At 38.5% G+C, this 20,918-nt stretch overlaps 1 protein-coding gene across 2 annotated transcripts in view; it reads left to right on the top strand.

Moving 5' to 3' along the window:
• The first annotated feature begins 849 nt into the window (after positions 1-849).
• Positions 850-20,918, top strand: part of LOC124118013 (dentin matrix acidic phosphoprotein 1-like) — a 397,126-nt gene continuing 377,057 nt past the window's right edge. Inside the window, exon 1 of one of the 2 annotated variants that reach the window (XM_048396585.1) lies at positions 850-1,065. In XM_048396585.1, coding sequence (XP_048252542.1) covers positions 1,019-1,065 — 47 coding nt within the window. In that variant the 5' untranslated portion in view covers positions 850-1,018. The remainder of the gene's footprint in view (positions 1,066-20,918) is intronic. The other variant, XM_046480046.2, reaches the window with a different exon arrangement.

The raw sequence follows: 20,918 nt of genomic DNA, 5'->3' as shown, positions 1-20,918 counted from the left end.
ATGGGTACCAATAGTTTGTTAACTATCCATGAAAGGTGATAGCTTTCTACATTATGTCAATGGAACAAAGATTATTTAAGAATTGACTTCAATAATTTAGTTTATGGAGTTATTTGCAAACGAAAAAGCTGGAACACTTTGTGTAAATCCGCAAAAAATATAGAAATGAATTCTTGTAAATAAATATGTCAACAATAATAACTTTGCAGCTATTTTAACCATTTAGAGGGCATGATCTAATTGTTTTAGATTTATGGGAACATACAAACGCAAACAAAATCATCGAATTTCAGAAATACATTTTTTTTAATTTTCTGTCTCTTCACATTAACCCATGAACCACTTTTAATCCGCCGTAACGCTCTAAAAGATTGGCGAGACTGTTCTCAGTTGATTTTGTTGGTCTAGTTTCCACCCAATAAAATTGCCCGCCATCAGATTTTGGTTTTCCACAGCAAACGAGCGATGACACGCTTTTTACTGGTGTGTCGCTCCCCTGTATCGGCATTAGCGTAGCTATTTTTGAAAATCCACGGATGTGACGTCAAATAAACACGCTGAGTGTTTTTAATTTTGGCCTGTGGGAACCAGCTTATACCGGCTCCAAGCTTGGCGCAAGTTGACGACGCGCATAGGGAGCCGGGAACCACCTTAGCTATATTTAGTAAAAAAAATACTCAAAACTCTCAACATCGCGTGGCTTTTTCATTGTGTGTGGAGATTACAGATCATTGGGAGGAGTTTTAAGCTGCCCCCCCCCCCGCCCCCCCGGCTCTAATATCATGGGTTGTCGCTGTGAGGAGCTTGCCATACGTGTTGCTGAGATAAAGTTGCGCAGAGGTAGCCGTCAACTAGTCTATGTCATGCGCACTCGTGAAAGGGGAATTCCCCAAGACATTTCCGTCTTTCAAACATTGGCACAGATCTCTGTACAGAAAATCCAAGTCTTATCTGTCGAAAGTCACTGCAACATCGTACACACAACCGAAAGAACTGTTTTTTTGTTTGAAGGCAGCGCATGCATTCGACAGTATTTGTTGTATGCTGTCTATACGTTGGGCAGAGGTGAGATTGATACTATTATGGTGTTGTTGTGATACTAAGGCCTACGCAAGAACACCTGGTTGTGTGTTGCTGGCTATGTTCTTGAACATATTGGGTCAGTTTTGCCCTAGGTGAAATTATTAAATGGCTCAGTTTAAACTGAAAACTAATGGACTCACTTGAGAGATTTTGAACACACATAACAGCTATGCCTTCAAAGCTATCTGCTTGTGCTAAGAAAGGGTATGAACTGTCCTACTTTTTGATTACTTCAGATGTAGCACAGGTACCAGCCAGGGATGTTTTTTAAGCCCTAAAGTATTCAACGGGATACACCCAACTCGCCTAAAAAGATTTTGACCCGACTTGCCCAAAAAATTTTTGCGCGAACTACGGTCGTTTTTTGTATTTTAGAATAAGTATGTAACTATCAGAAATACATAGTAATGCATTTTATACACATAATGTACCTAAATGTTAGTGTTGTAGCCTCGGTCCCAATAGCGTAACCTACTGGGCTCTGACTCACTGACTCAACATGAAGTGCAAATGTAAATATGACAGAAGACAAATTCTATGGATGATACGTAGTTTTTTTTATATTATTTCCATACTTGTGTATGAATATACTAGTAATTGTGATCATTAGACCTAACCTAAGTTATATTTGCCAAACGCATACCAAAATATTATATATATTTTTTAGGCGAGTCGGGTGCAACTCTATTCAACAGGTGAAATGACACCTTGGAATAATGTTTAATAGGGGTGAAAAGATACTACAAAGTCAAGGTGCGACACATAGGACTCAATATGATGCATGTCACAATACCCATATTTACTTCAAATTGCATTGAAATGTCATGACTAGAAATTACTTGACAGAGCTAGTTCAAAAGGAAAAGCTAACTGCAGACACATGTTCATAGCGGCTATTTTTAGTAGTGAACTTGAAATGCTCATTACGACACATTTTGCTATATTTGACTGACAAAGACACTGGTGGTAATTAAACGAGTAGTAAGTAATTTAGTTTCATCCCATAAGAAATTACGGTGCACCGATGTATCATTTCACCCCTAATGTTTGCACCTAAAATATTGTTGTTGGGGTTGAATGTCTGGGAGTGTCAGAGAGGCTTCATCATACATCAGGGATTTAAATAATGCAATGTAGTCAGTCAATAAAACATGAGTAGTATAGGTAATGGGGGTTCTGCCGCAACCCCACTGGAGCCAGATTTATATATCTATACTGCTACTACAGATGGAATTTTTTATGAAAAAACGATGATGCTATTCCACGATCGTCATGACTCTAAACTAAATTGTAATGAAAATATTCTCTATTATTTTTACTCATACGCATACCATTATTTTGAACAAAGTGATATTCAACATTTTTACTAAGTTCTTCGTTCTATAGGAGACCAGACTATATACTCTTTTTCGAAATTGGAAAGAAACAATTGATGACCGTATTTGGTAGGTTTGACATCACTGATATAATATATACCCTGTGGTAATTCTCGCCATTTGATTGGCTCCATTATTATATACTTATGTAAGCACTCGTCTAAATTATTGTGGTGTGATCCAACATGATCAAGCAATCTATTTTTAATCTCCAACCAGTTCTTTGGTTTTGGCACGGAACAATTGATGCGCTTGTTGTCTCCCCTGTTCTATGAACTTTTTTTTCTCGTCTTTGCTAATACCCTGGTCTTAAGAGAATTTGATCGAATATCTTACAATCAGCCAGTGCTGTTGAAATATGGTCCTCAATGTTGTTCAACTTTGCTTCGGCGAGTATCCGAATATTATCATGTTTTAATGCCTTCTTTTGCAACCTACGAGAAATAAATTTTATCGCTATTCCTGCCAGTCCAGAGACTCCGGCGGCTATTTCCATGCCAAGTACGATAGGCGCGGCGATTTTAGTTGATAATAAACCAACACCGGCTACACTGAGTCCCATTCCAGCTGTTACAAGCGCAGTGTCAACTCCGTCAAGAGCATTCACAGCTCTGTGATACTTTTTCTACAATCCAAGTCTCATCTCCCTCTCCTTCTCTATTCGATGTTTTATGTCACTTATTTGATGTAATCGAAATCCATCAACAGTATCCATCTTTTCAGATGCTTCATCGAGCGCCGGATATAAACCCAGTGTATATTATTATATCATATAAAAGTCTTTAATTGGTCTTGCTTCAATGTTTTGAGAGTATACATCAACCTTATTAAATGTATATTATACAGCATAAATATCTTAGTAAGAGAAATGCTATCACCTTTATTAACTTGGACCCCCTCAAGGTTTGCAACGGGTGATACTCCCACATAAATAATACTGCACTGTTGACGCTCATGTTGCTTGAGCCATTAAATTGATAGATCTGGTAATATCTCGAAGGCATCTACTGGTGAATCCCCAAACAAGACTTCAATAATAAGAGTAGAAGGATTATGTATTGCACTCAAGTTCTGTTTTATATCATTGAATTCAGTAACCAAATTTAAACTGACATTCTTTACTGCCGGACGAATCAGTAACATATGACCTGGGTTTTCCAGCAGGGGAGCGACTAACACACTTAGTTTTGATGGGATATAAGCCCTGAGTATGATCCCTCTATTAATTATCTTAGTTAATTGATGTCCCTTACCCATCATAACATATGGTGGGGTAATGACGATATTCAGTAGCCACTCGATTTTTTCGTCGATCATAGTCCATTTATTATCATCGTTGCAAGTAAGATGGTATGAAGAGTTTTTATTGAGTCTACTAACGTCGACATCGCTTAAATCTTAGATTACCTGTGAATGTATACATTATCTTATAAGTGTAAAGCGTATAACTTGCCATCGACACCGGGTTTACCAAATCCTTCTGTGTCTCCGCGATTGGAAAGCGCAATTGTATTACATTGTCTAAGGTTATGCGATCCAGGGCCTAATGAATCAACCATTATTTATAATATAGAGCGTTACACTCAAGTATCCTATATGTACAGGTTGATGTTTTACATCTAATACAGAAATTTTGAGGTCTGAAATAATACCCCGTTTTAATTTTTTGTATTGTAATGATGAGAAAGATTCCGTTCTACCGCTATTATATTTTGACTTTGACTGGAATAGCTCTTAGCAGAGTTGAAGGACTTTCGATTTGAATATTATCTGCCGACTTATCTGATCAAGATGGATGCACAACTCTTTATAGGGAACTAAATCGGGTAATTTCTCTCCCTGCTGTGTTTCGTTGGGTGGTATTACTGTCATTGAGCCTCCAAGTCCAAGTGTATCTGCTATGTTCGGGGCAAGAAATATTTGCCTTTCTCCAGTGTTTAATTTCAGCATCCCATTTGACTCATTTTGTGTCAGACAAAAAATCATCATTGAGTTAGCACACGCTGTAATACCCATCAGGTGTAATGTAAATGTTTTATCATCTAATTTACTTAATATCATCTGATTATTATATCTCGCAGCACTTATATTTGTCCACCGCGGGTAATATGTTACATCGCATAGAGCGACTTCAAGTTGTCCATCCGAGTTATTGATAGTATGAAGCAGTTGAATAGACTGACCATTTGTTATTCCTGGGAGTGTAACATACATATTAAATATACAAAGATACTATATCATAACTTAAATATGAAATCAACTTACATTACTAATCAGTCGATTTTAGTAAGTGCCTCTGGTGCTCATTTTTTTGTTAAATTCCCTGATATCCTTGAAAAATACAGGGTCACGGCAACAAGCGATAAAATGGTGCATGATTGGTTCCACAATCCGATGCAATTTTGGCAGAACCATTTAAACTTTGCCGTATGGTGTGCCACACCAGGATGTGGTGTATCTCTTTATGCCCCAGGATTTGAACTAAATAAGTCTGTTTTATCATTTCACATGTACTATCAGATTAGATGTATTCTTAAAGATATTAGTGCACCATTACCACAGGATCGAGCATCTAATTCCACAAATAATCCATACGATAAGAGGGCCTTCGAACATATTTGTAATGAATTTAATATTTCTACGAGTAAAGATTGGCGTATTAAAGGAACTAACCATAGTTTCGGCGTTCCTTACACACGGAAAATAAGTGTCAAGAAAGAAAGCGATGATTTATTTAAAGAAGTTAACAAAGGTCCGTTTAATGCGTTTAAGTTGTTGCATACGAGCAAACTTTACATAAGAATGTATGATTTTTTTTCTAAAAACCCATCATTGGTATAAAGACTGGGAACTTTTGAGTAACGATTGGAGAGGAGATATTATGAGTTTTAAGAGTGGTTTAATTTATATTGTTACAAAATTTGTACAACTGAACGATACCGCAAACGCTTGGAATGAATTTCTTAATGATAAAACAGAAAATAATTTTACTTACCCAGGAGTTGTAAGAGTTAATGAATCAATAAGAACTTATGTATGGACCATTCTCGGTGCATAATCACAAACACGAACGTCCATTATTGGTTCTGGTATGGCGCTTGATGCGCAAAAACAGTTTGTCGCAAACGTAGAGGATGCTATCAATTCACCAGTTGATATACCATCTTCTATAAAGCGTTATCAAGATGTATTACAGTACGCTGAATCCAAAGTAGACTACATTTATGCGCAGGGACTATACATGTCTCCGAGTAATATGGAACTTGAGATCGGTCAAGTAATTGGTTATAATAATAAAATTGTTATTGCTTCCGATCAACAAAAAAAAGGTATAAATTCAGATATTAATACCGAATTAATAACGCAAACAAACGCAGGCGAAACGGGAATATTCAAGCCACAGTCACCACAACATTCACAGACACCACATGTTTCACAGCCATCTACTGACGCACAACCACATATTACAGCTAAAAATCAACAACATATCAATGAAAAAACAGTGCTTATAGTAGGTGGAGTTGCGGCTGGTTTACTCATGATTTGGATAAATAGTCTTTAGCGGATACGTACAACAGCCCTGCAATTGCTATGATCAGTGCCCACAAGTTTTGACTAAGCCAAGTGGCGGTCTTAGCTAATAAATTCAAGAGCCAGGAAACAATAATCCCTATTATACCAGGAAGTGCAGACGCGGCTTTCCCAGTGCTTCTTCTAATGCTTTTAAATGCTTTTTTATCCACTCTTTTACGCCATTTTTATCAGTAGGTGGTGTGGATGGTGTGTGTGGTCCGCTGCCACCCATTAACGCGAGAGCCAAAGTCGATATAATAAATCCCAATCCGGTTAAAATACTGGCAATGGTTATCCCCTGTTCTCTGAACAATGTTTTAATTTCATCGGCCAGTGTAGTATCATTGTTAAGGACTTGATCGATAGTTTCTCGAATTCAACTTATTTGTAAACGAAGTGCCTTTCTATTACTGGAAGCCGCTTCGAGGGGACCGATCTTTCTTCTTCTAAGTTACGCAATCTTTCAGCAACGCGGCGTCTACTGAATTCATCGCCTGCCTGTTCAAGCTTTGTTTTCTCATAAGCTATATGCTTGTCGAGTTCGGATAGCTTGGCTATATTATTGATGAGTTCTCCCCGCATTGTTTACATTGCCTTGTCAAGACCTCGTAATTCCCTAATACTGTACTACGAGTATGGTGATACCTGTAACGTTGAATTATTGTAGTAGGTATCCAAGATTTCTCCGAGTCTGTCCGAGGCCAGCTTCAAGCTTTCTTCCAAATTATCTTTATCTATAGTACCGAGTTCAGCACGCACAGTCTTAAGAACCTCAGCAGTCTTCGCAGAAAGTTTTTCTCGTGAGTAATCTACAAAACCTAATTCATTACGAACAGTGTTGATGCCGTGTTTACTAGCTATCGTAGACAATGCTAGGTGCTTACGAGTACGAGAATTCGTAAGATCAATATCCAGCCACGCAGTCGCAATATTCCTTTACTATCTATCATAAACTTTGAATTGTCACGACCTATTGGGCTTTCTTTTAAGGCATCGTAATAATCATTAACGGCTGGTTTCAAAAGTTCATCATTTAGATTCATAAAGCTGGTTTCATCAGTACCCTCTTCTATTGTACTCGGGTTATCAAAGTTATCTAGATCAAAATCATCCATTTTTATATTAAACATAAGGTTACATAATTTCGCAATACGGACGCAAGTTAAACCCACAACGTAGACTTCGGGATCCATTAGGGGTCAAAGCAATTCGCCAGTGTGTAACTATAACTAATAACCCAAGTACCATTGATCAGAATCAAACAATTCTGGTTCGCTTTCCTAATCTCGGTGCACACAATGTTTTAGTTCCAGGAACTGCCCGACTATCATTTACAATTAGTTTGAATTCTACCGACGCTAGCAGAGAGCTCATTCAGAACATAGGTCGTGCAATTGTTAAGAAAATCGCGATTAAAATTAGCGGCAATGAAGTTTTGAGTATTGACGACAGCGATGTATATTTCTCTTACATGGATCTCTGATGAACAGATAAAGAACGGGAAAACTTACATTACCAAGATATTTATAATCAGAACACATTGAGACTGCGTGTATCGCGGTGATAATACCGTCGTAGGAGATAAGGCTGTTGCTGATGCATTAGGTAACCGATTCTATAGTCCGCTAGACTTTGAATTACTAGATAGTCACATGCCCTTTTATCAACCATCTCTAGGTGATAGGTTAGAATACAAACTCACTTTTAATGACAACGGCAGAGTAATCAAAGCTACTGAAGATTGTAGCTATTCTATTGACAATATCTCACTAGTGTACGATATGATAACAGATCCTGAATTAGCCAGACATTTGTAACCAGTATACCAGAAGTTTAGCCATTTTGTAAGATCGTGTGCTCGACACCAAAAGATCACCAGGAACAAAAGAGATACGACGTGGAATATCAATCTAAATTTCCCAGCAAGATCGTTAAAGGGGTATTTTAATGTTGTTCAAAACCCCTCTGATGCATTTGCAAGAAATACCGAGAAGCTCTACAACCCCAAGATTACAAAAGTAGAATTGACTATCGAGGGTGTGCCTAATCAACTATATCGTCAAGGCATGCAAGCATATCAACAGTGGGATGAGATTAAAAAAATCCCTTCGCTAGCATTTTCTCTTCTCCGCCCACTACCGTGTAGTTGGTCATCGCCCGTGGTTCGCATGTTGAGCCATAGCGCGTACTTTGTGGTGAGGTATTCACCCATCAATACATCCCCGAGAGATAGATCTTTCACGACCGCGTCGTATCTTTTTTGCTCCTTATGATCTTTCAGTGTCGCAGCACATGCGATCGTACAAAATGGCTAAACTTCTGGTATACTGGTTACGAATTTGTCTGGCTAATTCAGGATCTGTTATCAAACGTTATTTCAGTGCGACATTGTCAATGGAATAGCTAGCATCTTCAGCAGCTCTGATTACTCTGCCATAGTCATTAAAAGTGATTTCGTATTCTAACCTATCGCCTAGGGATGCTTGATAAAAGGGCATGTGACCATCTAGTAATTCAAAGTCGAGCAGAATATAGAATCGGTTACCTAATGCGCCGGCAACAGCGAGATCTTTTACGACGGTATTATCACCATTATCAGCACCTACATGCAGTCTCAATGTGTTCCGATTAGAAATACCTTGGTATTGTAAGTTTTCCCGCTCTTTATCCGTTCTCCCGAGATCCATGTAACAGAAATATACATCACTGTCGTCAATACTCAAAACCTCATTACCAATGATAGCACGACCTATGTTCTGAACAGGCTCCCTGTTAACGTCGGCAGAAGTCAAACTAATTGTAAATGCTAGTCGGACAGTTCCCGGATCTAACACATAGTGTGCGCTGAGATTAGGAAAGCGAACCAGAAGCGTTTGATTCTGATCGATGATACTAGGGTTATTAGTTATAGTTACAGACTGACGAATTGCTTTGACCCCTAATGGATCCCGAAGTCTACGTTGTGGGTTTAACTTGCGCCGTATTGTGAAGACATTGTTATATTGAAATTATGTAACCTTATGTTTAATATAAAAATGGATGATTTTAATCTAGATGACTTTGATAACCCTAGTACAATCGAAGAGGCTACTGATGAAACCAGCTTTACAAATCTTAACAATGAACTTTTGAAACCAGCCGTTAATGATTATTACGATGCCTTAAAAGAAAGCCCAATTGGTCATGACTATTCAAAGTTTATGATAGATAGTAAAGGAATATTGCGATTGAGTGGCTCTCCAGATATTGATCTTATGAATTCTCGTACTCGTAAGCACCTAGCCTTGTCTACGATAGCCGCTAAACATGGCATCAACATTGTTCGTGATGAATAAGGTTTTGTAGACTACTCACGAGAAAAACTTTCAGCGAAGACTACTAAGGTTCTTTGGACTGTGCGTACTGAACTCGGTAACATAGATAATTTGGAAGAAAGCTCAAAGCTGGCCTCAGACGGACTCGAAGAAATCTTGGATACCTACTACGATAATTCCACGGCCAGTGTACCATCCTCGGAGTTCAGTTTTAGGGAATTACGAGGTCTTGACAAGGCAATGCAAACAATGCGGGGAGAACTCATCAATAATATAGCCAAGCTATCCGAACAGAACAAGCATATAGCTTATGAGAAAACAAAACTTGAACAGGCGGGTGATGAATTCAGTAGACGCCGCGTTGCAGAAAGATTGCGTAACTTAGAAGACGAAAGATCGGCCCGCCTCGAGGCTGCTTCCAGTAATAGAAAGGCACTTCGTTCACAAATCAGTCAAATTCCTGAAACTATCGATCAAGTCCTCAATGGTGACACTACACTGGCCGATAAAATTAAAACATTGTTCAGAGAACAGGGAATAACTATCGCCAGTATTTTACCTGCATTGGGATTTATTATATCGACTTTGGCTCTCACGTTAACCGGTGGCAGCGGAGGTACAGGAGGTGGTGCACCCCCTACTGATAAAAAGGGTGTAAAAGAGTGGATAAAAAAGCATTTAAAAGCATTAGGAGAAGCACTGGGAAAGCTCTCTGGTAAAGCTGTGTCTGCACTTCCCGGCATAATAGGGAGTATTGTTTCCTGGCTCTTGAATTTATTAGCTAAAACCACCACTTGGCTTTGTCAAAACTTGTGGGCACTGATCGTAGCAATTGCAGGGCTGTTGTACGTATCCGCTAAAGACTATTTATCCAAATCATGAGTAAACCAGCCGCAACTCCACCTACTATAAGCACTGTTTTTTCATCGATATGTTGTTCATTTTTAGCAACAATATGTGGTTGTGCGTCAGTAGATGTGTTAGTAGATGGCTGTAGATGTACTGTAATACATCTTGATAACGTTTTATAGAAGATGGTATGTCAACTGGTGAATTAATAGCATCCTCTACGTTTGCAACAAACTGTTTTTGTGCATCGAGTGCCGTCCCAGAACCGAAGATTTTCATTCGTGTTTGCAATTGTGCACCAAGAATTGCCCATACATAAGTTCTTATTGATTCATTAACTCTTACAACTCCTGGGTTAGTAAATTTATTTTCTGTTTTATCATTAAGAAATTCATTCCAAGCATTTCCAGGTGGTTGCTCAACCTTTTGGACGGTGAAAGCCTTAAAGTTCATAAGATCATCTCTCCACTCGTTACTTGAGAGAGCAAAGCTCGGAAGAAGCCGACCTCTTTTCAGTAAATCAATGCTGACTTCTTTAACAGAGTGTGCACCAGCGTACAGAATACCTAGACCATGGTTAACTCCACTCAGACGCCAATCTTTACTCGTAGAAACATTAAATTCCTGACAAATACGTTCGAATGCCCACCTATTGTACGGATTATTTGATGCATTCCATGCTCGATCCTGCGGTAATGGGGCACTAATTTCTTTAAGTATACATCTAATCTGATAGTACACGTGAAATGATAAAACAGACTTATTTAGTTCAAATCCTGGGGCATAAAGAGATACACCACATCCTGTTGTGGCACACCATATGACAATGTTTAACTGGTTCTGCCAAAATTGCATTGGATTGTGAAACCAATCGTGCACCATTTTATCGCTAGTTGCCGTGAACCTATATTTTTCAAAGATATGCACAAACAAAAAGATTAGCACCAGAGGCACTTACTAAAATCGACTGATTAGTAATGTAAGTTGATTTCATATTTAAGTTATGATATAGTATCTTTGTATATTTAATATGTATGTTACACTCCCAGGAATAACAAATAGTCAGTCTTTTCAACTGCTTCATACTATAGATAACTTGGATGGACAACTTGAAGTCGCCCTCTGCGATGTAACGTATTACCCGCGGTGGACCAATATAAATGCTGCAAGAGGTAATACTCAGATATGGAGAAATAATGTGATATGACGAGCACACTATACCTGATGAGTATAACAGCGTATGCTCCCTCAATGATGAAATTTTTAAGCCTTTGGGAGTTAGTCTCACACAAAATGAGTCGAATGGGATGCTGATTTTAAGCGCTGGAGAAAATCAAGTAGTTCTTGTCTGGCGCTTAGCAGATACACTTGGATTTGTAATAGGAGACGAAGAGTAGCAATAGAAATAAAACCCAACAAAACAGGGCATGGAGATAAATTACCCGATTTAGTTCCCTATAAAGAGTTGTGCATCCATCTTGATCAGATCAGTACAACGGATAATATTCAACTAGAAAGTCCTTCAACTCTGCTGAGAGCTATTCCAGTCAAAGAAGAAAAATATAATAGCAGTAGAACGGAATCTTTCTCATCATTACAATAAACAAAATTAAAGAGGGGTATTATTTCAGATCTCAAAATTTCTGTATTAGATGTAAAACACCAACCTGTACATATAGGATACTTGAGTGTGACACTCCATATTATAAATAATGGTTGATTCATCAGGCCCTGGAACACTCAGACAATGTAATACAATTGCGCTTTCCGATCTCGGAGACACAGAAGGATTCGGTAAACCCGGTACCGGTAAAACACTTCGTATAATCTTACTCGCAACGATGATAATAAATAGACTATGATCAAAGCAAACATTGAGTGGCTACTGAATATCGTCATTACCCCACCATATGTGATGACGGGTAAGGCACATAATTTAACTAAGATAATAAATAGTGGGATCGTACTCGGGGCTTATATCCCATCAAAACGAAAAATTGTGTTAGTCTCTCCCCTGCCAGAAAACCCAGATCATATGTTATTGAGTCGTCCGGCATGAAAAAATGTTAGTTTAAATTTGGTTACTGAATTCAATGATATTAAAGATAACTTGAGTGCAATACCTGATCTTTCTACGCTTATAATTGAAGTCTTGTTTGGAGATGCACCAGAAGATGCCTTCGAAATATTACCAGGTCTATCAATTAAATGGCTAAAGAAACATGAGCGTCGACGTTACAGTATTATTTATATGGGAGTATCCCCCGTTGCAAACCTTTAAGGGGTCCAAATTATTAAAAGTGACAGCATTTCTCTTACTAAGATATTCATGCCGTATAATATACATTTAATAAGTTTGATGTATACTCTCAAAACATTGAAGCAAGACCAATTAAAGACTATTATATGATATAATAATATACACTATGGGTTTATATCCAGCGCTCAATGAAAAGATGGATACTATTGATGGATTTCGATTACATCAAATAAGCGACATAAAACATCGAAATAGAGAAGGAGAGGGAGTTGAGACTTGGATTGTAGAAAAAGTATCGCAGAGCCGTGAATGCTCTCGATGGAGTTGACACCGCGCTTGTAACAGCTGGAATGGGACTCAGTGTAGCCGGTGTTGGTTTATTATCAACTATAATTGCCGCGCCTATCATACTTGGCATGGAAATAGCGGCTGGAGTCTCAGGACTGGCAGGAATAGCGATAAAATTCATTTCTCGTGGGTTGCAAAAGAAAGCATTAAAACATGATAATATTCAGATACTCGCCGAAGCAAAGTTGAACAGCATTGAGGATCATATTTCAACAGCAATGGCCGATTGTAAGATATCCGAGGAGGAGTTTCGTTTAGTGCTGTCAGAACTCACCAAATACAATGCAATGAAGCAGGAGATTCGATCAAATTCTCGTAAGACCAGTGGTATTAGTGAAGACGAGAAAAAAAAGTTCATAGAACAGGGGAGACAACAAGCGCGTCAATTATTCCATGCCAAAACGAAAGAACTGGTTGGAGATTAAAAATAGATTGCTCACTATCATTAGATAACATTTAAACGAATGCTTACATAAGTATATAATAATGGAGAATTACAAACCAACAAAGGAAGAACTCGAAAAAGCTACCGAAGCATTTATGCTCAGGGACAAAATTATCAAATGGAGAGAATTACCACAAGGTATATGTTATATCAGTGATGTCAAACCAACCAAATACGGTCATCAATTGTTTCTTTCCAATTACCAAGAAGGGTATATAGTCTGGTCTCCTAGTAAAATGAACGAAGAACTTAGTAAAAATGTTGAGTATCACTTCGTTTAAAATAATGGTAAACGTATGAATAAAAATAACAGAGAATATTTTCATTACAATTAAGTTGAGTCTCATGACGATTGTTAAATCGCATCAGCGTTTTGGCATAAAAAAATTCCCCCTGTACTGGTGGTATAGGTATATAAATCTGGCTCCAGTGTGGTTGCGGCAGAACCCCTATTACCTATACTACTCTGAGAGCCTAATATTGCCAAGACATAAGTTCGGAATGAATCATTAATTCTTTCAACACCAAATCGAGTAACCCCTTTTCAATTATCGAGGATGAATGGTGTCCAAACAGTATCAGCTTTTTCCTGTTGTGTTACATAATCAACTGTGAATGTGAATGTGAATGCTGAAATTCATTCTGTTTTTTCTCCACTGATAGAACAAGATCCTGTCAAAGTATTCCCTTTTCAGTTAATCGTTGGTTACTGCTTTGACAGTGTAATTGCCTGTCAACAGGATGCCTAGTCCATTGATATTGCATCAATGTATTCTCCTGTCAGGTTAGGGTGGGCACTCCAGATTTGAAAGAGGCCTGAGACCCATCTAAACTCTCACATTCCCTTTAACTTGACTAAGTTTTCTAAAACCGAAACTTCATCCATGTCAGCACTTATCTACAATCCAGAGCCAACAACGACAGACTCAGCCTTGCTCATCGGCCTTGCTCAGTAGGAGCTGTCAACAAGCAGTGTTTGTCTGTGTATGGCTTGGAGTTTGAGTTTCTGTCGCTGATGGCTTGAAGTGCACTTAGCAAGTGCTTCCGGTAGTTCTGGTATGAGTTTGAGTGCATGATGAATGGCCACAAATTCAGCCATGAATACTGACTGACCATCAGGCAAGCGGACCGATTGTGCATGGGGTTTCGAGCTGTGGATATGGATCCCATAACCAGCACTGTTATTAATAGGATTCTTGGATCCATCAGTGGGCCCAGCTGTCGCAGGTAGTTTGAATTTTAGTGATAGGTACTGATCGTAGTAGGGTTGGGTTTTCTTTTTATCCCCCGCCGCGCGAAAGCGCGAAGCAGGGGGTATAGTATTCACGACCGTCCGTACGTACGTCCGTACGTCTGTCCGTACGTCCCACCTGTTTGTTGCCGCGATATCTCAAGAACTAAACACTGGATTGTCTTCATATTTGGAACTATGGTGTATATACAGACTCCGCAGACACCAGTCGGTTTTGGTGACCTTGACCCCATTTTCAAGGTCACAGCAGGCATATCTGCTTTTGGAGTTGGAAAACGGTGTTGCCGCGATATCTCAAGAACTAAACACTGGATTGTCTTCATATTTGGAACTATGGTGTATATACAGACTCTGCAGACACCAGTCGGTTTTGGTGACCTTGATCCCATTTTCAAGGTCACAGCAGACAAATCTGCTTTTAGAGTTGGAAAACGGTGTTGCCGCGATATCTCAAGAACTGAACACTGGATTGTCTTCATATTTGGAACTATGGTGTATATACAGACTCCGCAGACACCAGTCGGTTTTTGTGACCTTGATCCCATTTTCAAGGTCACAGCAGACAAATCTGCTTTTAGAGTTGGAAAACGGTGTTGCCGCGATATCTCAAGAACTAAACACTGGATTGTCTTCATATTTGGAACTATGGTGTATATACAGACTCCGCAGACACCAGTCGGTTTTGGTGACCTTGATCCCATTTTCAAGGTCACAGCAGACAAATCTGCTTTTAGAGTTGGAAAACGGTGTTGCCGCGATATCTCAAGAACTAAACACTGGATTGTCTTCATATTTGGAACTATGGTGTATATACAGACTCCGCAGACACCAGTCGGTTTTGGTGACCTTGATCCCATTTTCAAGGTCACAGCAGACAAATCTGCTTTTGGAGTTGGAAAACGGTGTTGCCGCGATATCTCAAGAACTAAACACTGGAATGTCTTCATATTTGGAACTATGGTGTATATACAGACACCGCAGACACCAGTCGGTTTTGGTGACCTTGACCCCATTGTCAAGGTCACAGCAGGCAAATCTGCTTTTGGAGTTAGAAAACGGTGTTGCCGCGATATCTCAAGAACTAATCGCTGGATTGTCTTCATATTTGGAACTATAGTGTATATACAGACACCGCATACACCTGTCAGATTTGGTGACCGTGACCCCATTTTCCATGTCACAGCAGGCAAATCTGTTTTTGGAGTTGGAAAACGGTGTTGCCACAATATCTCAAGAACTAATCGCTGGATTGTCTTCATATTTGGTACTATGGTGTACAGGCGGGGGATATTTCGTCACTCTGTGACAAATACTTGTTTAGTGACTTCTAATGTTAAAGCAGTGTCAACTTTTGGAGTTTTTGAAGTGCAGGGAGGGTGTAACGCCTTGTAGTGACTTTCTGGTGGCTGAATGTTATCACAATTGTGACTTCGAATGGGTTGTCATACTAATATCCCAGATGGCTTCAGTGAGGGAATTTTCCGAGCTAGGGCTTCATCTCGGGTGTTTTTCGGCTTGCCATATCTTTTTCACCAAACGGTTTGTTGTTTGTCACCAGAACAATAGATTGCCTGCTCTCTTCTTAGTTTCAATGGGAGTTCTCCTGTTTCTACTTGTAGTGCATCTAGTGAAGTGCCTGTTGCTGCACCTGTGGCCAGTATTAGGGCTTTGTATTGTATTCTGTCGAGGCAGCTCAAGACGGTATCTGATGCTGAGTGAAAGTGAGTAAAAAGGCCTCACATCCATAGTCTATTTTTGGACTGATAAGTGATTTGTAGAGGTCCAGCTGAGTATCCCTCAATGTGCCCCAAGAAGTGCCTGAAATTGCCTGTAATACGTACAGGTCTTTTGACATCTGTTTTTCATTTATTCTATATGTTTGCACTAAGTGAGGTTTTGATCAAGGATCACCCCTAGAAATATTGTTTCTTATTTGATTGGTTTGCCTTTTATGGAGACATGGGATATCATAGCATCTTTCCCCCTGTGTTTGAATAGAACTCCCACAGTTTTTTCACTTTTAAAGGGTAAACCCCCATTTATTGCACCATTGATCTACTCCGTCCAGGGCTGACTGATTTTTTTTTTTGATTTGTGAAATATCTCTGTGCTTATCACATATTGCTCCGTCATCAGTTAGTACCTACTTACTTACTTAAATTGGAAATTTAATGTGCGCTTTCCGACATATGTGTATTTCGTGAACAGGCCCGCCAGGCCATTTAGTGATTGGTTGAAAAGGGTATGTCCGAAAAGGTGAGGCTAAAAGGGGGGCTTTTAGGGCTGCTAACTTAATTTTGGAAATTTTGAAATATGCCATGCAGAAGGTGAGGGAAACCAAATGGAGTTTTTGTGAGGTTGTGTGGCTATGTGTTTTTATAGGTTTAGAATTTTAGGGTTATTGACAGCTTGTTTGTTGTAGTTTTTATCCCCCCGGCATATGATGCGGGAGGATATAGCGATCAGCCAGTCTGTCTGTCCGTCCGTCCGTCCGTCTGTCCATCCATAATCATTTCCTTTTCCGGGGCAGAACTCGAAAAGCATTCAGTGTATTTGATCGAAACTTGGCAGATCTGTCAGTCACAAACTAAAGTGGTGCCTTTTGCTATTTAGGTATTTTAGAAATTTATATTATTTACATTTCCATGGCAACAAGTTGGACATAGGTTCTATAAGGGTGGTGTTCATTTCCGGCGCGTAACTCAAAAACTGTTAAATACTTTCTTACAAAACTTTGCATGTCTACCAAGCACATACTGAACTGGTGCCTTTTGCTAGTAAGGAATTTTATAAATTTTTATTTTTTATGTATCCATGGGAACAAGTTGGACTTAGGTTCTTTTGGGTAGAGTTCGTTTCCGGAGCATTATTCAAAACCCATTCAATGCTTTCTTAACAAAACTTTGCATGTCTATCAGACTCATGCTGAACTGGGGCCTTTTGCTATGTAGGAATTTTTTTTTTTTTTTTTTTTATGTTTCCATGGCAACAAGTTGGACTTAGGTTCTATAAGGGTGGTGTTCGTTTCCGGATCGCAACTCAAAAACTGTTAAATACTTTCTTACAAAACTTTGCATGTCTTCCAGGCACATACTGAACTGGGCCCGGGATCATGAAACTAACTTAAGATCATATTTTGTCTTAACTCTTAAGATTTAGACTTAAGACCAAATTTTGTCTTAAATCGGGGATCACGAAGCACAATCTATGAGAATATCTTAAGCCTAAGACAAAATTTGATCTCAAGTCCTAAGACTGCCCCTGAGTAGACTTAAGACAAAGTTTGTAGCAAGAAAGATGGCAGAGGTTGTTCGCCTCATGCGTCGCCTAGGAGCTCAAAAGGACAAAATAGCAATTCATCGGACATTTCGAGACCGATTCAACCCTCTTGATCTGTACAACGACGAAGAGTTCTTTGAGAGATATAGATTTCGTCGTCCTACCATTTTTTTCATCGTTGGTCTAACCGGTGATCAACTGGCATAGATTCTACCCCACTCAGCGTTCCCACAGTCTCCCACCTATTATTCAAGTTTTGACATTCCTTCAGTTTTTTGCTACTGGGGCTTTTCACCTTCAGTTGCTCAGTCGCTTTGTGTCAGCCATATTGGATAGTGTTTACAAAATCACGTTATACGTACACCGGTAATCAGACGCAAATACCATCACGTATATTTCAAAATCAGCTGCGATACCTACATCCTTGAATTCCTCATACATTTTAGAATCAAGTGCCAAATGGTCTTTGTCACCAATACAAATTGTCTAGATGTAATGAAGCAAAATAAATGAGTCGTGAAAACGAACGCTGAAAAAAGTGCACTTGTTGGAAATGTAAACAAAGCCATTCGTCTATTCGTTGAGTACATTGGCTCAGCATTTTCAGAATAAACACGGGAAGAGAATCGTAGGGAGAATTAGGGACTATATACATTGCAATGATTTGATATTTTCAACAGAACTTGTCGAAGTTCCGGTCCAGTTCGACGCCATGACTGACGTAAAATCACGCACAACGACAACGGTATTTATCAGTATTTATCGGAATTTCCGTTGGTTTCAATGAAAAATATAACAACAAATAACAGTACACAGATTGTCAGAATGGGTCTGATTACTTACATGTCACATTCATGTATATACGAACCCTGAATCAACGAAAGTCCCCTTGTAAAATCCCGCGTACTGTTGACAGTCAACACGCCATTTTGTAAAAGTCGGTCACCGGTAGTGATGTCATACGTCAACATATGTTGTACATATTAGGTAATTTCTTTGAGGTGAAGGTCCTTGAATGAAAGTACACACGATCATTGTGTCCTAGCAGGCTATTTACAGTTTCAATAATGATGTAGATGATCGTGCATGTCTTGTGTACATTTTTTCACACATTTAATTTCACTTTGGATATTAATCAATGTTCAATATGATATCATAAGTAGATATAGGCCACAACATGTATGAACCTTTAATAATATCCTGTTTGTTTGAACAATGTTTACATATGAAATTGATCAGTTTATAGTGTCGTATACGATATTTCTTTATTTTGGACAAGTGATACTAGATGAAATGTAAATGCAACTGCAACATGTATGTATTTCTAGGGAGTGTAATAGTCAATATTATAAGTTCATATAAACAGTGTCCACGAATAGCTGTATAACTAAACTGAAGATATAACTTAAAGAAAATTGATATTATTTTTCGTTAAAATATATGCACACATTTCTAGAAGAATTGTCCTTGTCTTGGATTTTTTTTTATGCCGTTTGATATACAGAACAGTGATATCTAATGATTCACCAGGTGCGCGTTAGTCACAAACAACTTATGAATTATTTCTCTAGTTTTGCATTAAATAATCAATGGGTTCATCCTTTATCAAATATTGTGACCACAAGATATTAAACTGTTTACTATATTTCTACAAGAATTGTAAAAAGTTTTAAAATATAACCTGTGCCATGTACCCCGTTGGTGGACGATTATCCTTATACGATTATCCTGTTAATTCTATACCAAGAGAGATTTCTTCGCATCTTTTATGGTATAATTTTGAGACAAGATGATGAGAAATAATTACATAATAATGAACAAATACATGTACAATATTGAATAATAATTTTGTTTGGTTTGAAATAAATTTTTGAGTACTTGATTACGTAAAATTGATGCCAAACAGGTTCGTGTCTTGTCCAATTAAGATACACTGTACATTATCGAATTGTTTATCTATTCAAGACATTATTTACATGGTAAAAGCAGTCTTTTTATGTTGTGTGAAAAAAGCGTCAAATTCCGTTTTAAACACATGGAGTTTTTCCATATCCTGAACGAAAATTAGGGGAGATATATATCAATCAAAATAACAGTGTCGTCTTTCTCCGACGTTATCAAAGACAAACAAGCAGCCATGACGTCAAATAGAAGTGTGTCATTTTCTTAGTAATTAATTACATTTGATGATACTGCTAGTGATCCAATTAGATAGGTGCAACATTAGTCAAATTACACTTGCACAATCAGGAGAATGTTGGAATCTAAGGACTAATTTATGGTTTACATAGGGTCATCCATTTCGCTGTCACTCATTTTTTATGAAGTATAATTTCATCATTTCTGATGGGTTTTTTAAGCCTAAACGTATACAGTTTCAATATCGATATTTGTGTTGGAAAAGTTTGGTTCCTCGTGAACAAAACACCACGAAAATACACTGTCCTTACCCACAGCTAATTCTCACCAAGTGACCTTAGTTACAATAAACTAGTGCTTAGCATAGCGGAGTTATGCCCCCTTTCCTTTGAACGCGTGTAACCTCTCTGTCGCCTTTTGACGTCATAGCGGTAAATCAGTTTTCGTCATTTACGGCAGGCTATTTTTTGCATTGAATTTATGTCGTTATACATACTCATATAACTCCATTTGATATATATTTATGTCATTCAAATATTAGGCAGTATTTTGTTCGCTCACAGTTTCGGTAAAGCTGCTAAATAATATTTTTTGGTCGCACAGTACTTTTATTGGTGTACGCTAAAAGGCGGAAAAATTTCCTGTTTTTCGACGCAGAATAAATTCTCTGACAAAACTTAGCAGCATCTTTTTTTGAAACCGGTTTAATATTTACAGTTAAATTTACACCATCAGATAGGAAATTTAATATTCTACATCACTGCGTAATTTTATAGCCAGAGGTAGATCCAGAGCGCAATTCTCGCACAACCTTCTCTTTTCCCATCTTAGGAAAATGTGCGTCAGAAAAATAACCTCGGCATCCAATGATTACAGTAGTGCGATATTACGTGCGCGTGTCCCTATGATGACGGTCTTAGACTTAGACTTCGCTAAGATTTTGCTGAGACCGTTTCATGATCCAGTCTTAGGCCGAATCTTAGCTAAGCAAAATCTTAAA

This window comes from Haliotis rufescens, unplaced genomic scaffold (assembly GCF_023055435.1).
Source record: "Haliotis rufescens isolate VD_foot unplaced genomic scaffold, xgHalRufe1.0.p SCAF_1, whole genome shotgun sequence".
NCBI classification, from domain to species: domain Eukaryota; kingdom Metazoa; phylum Mollusca; class Gastropoda; order Lepetellida; family Haliotidae; genus Haliotis; species Haliotis rufescens.
Note: the sequence above shows the minus strand (reverse complement) of the source record. Positions and strands in the feature narration are given on the sequence as shown.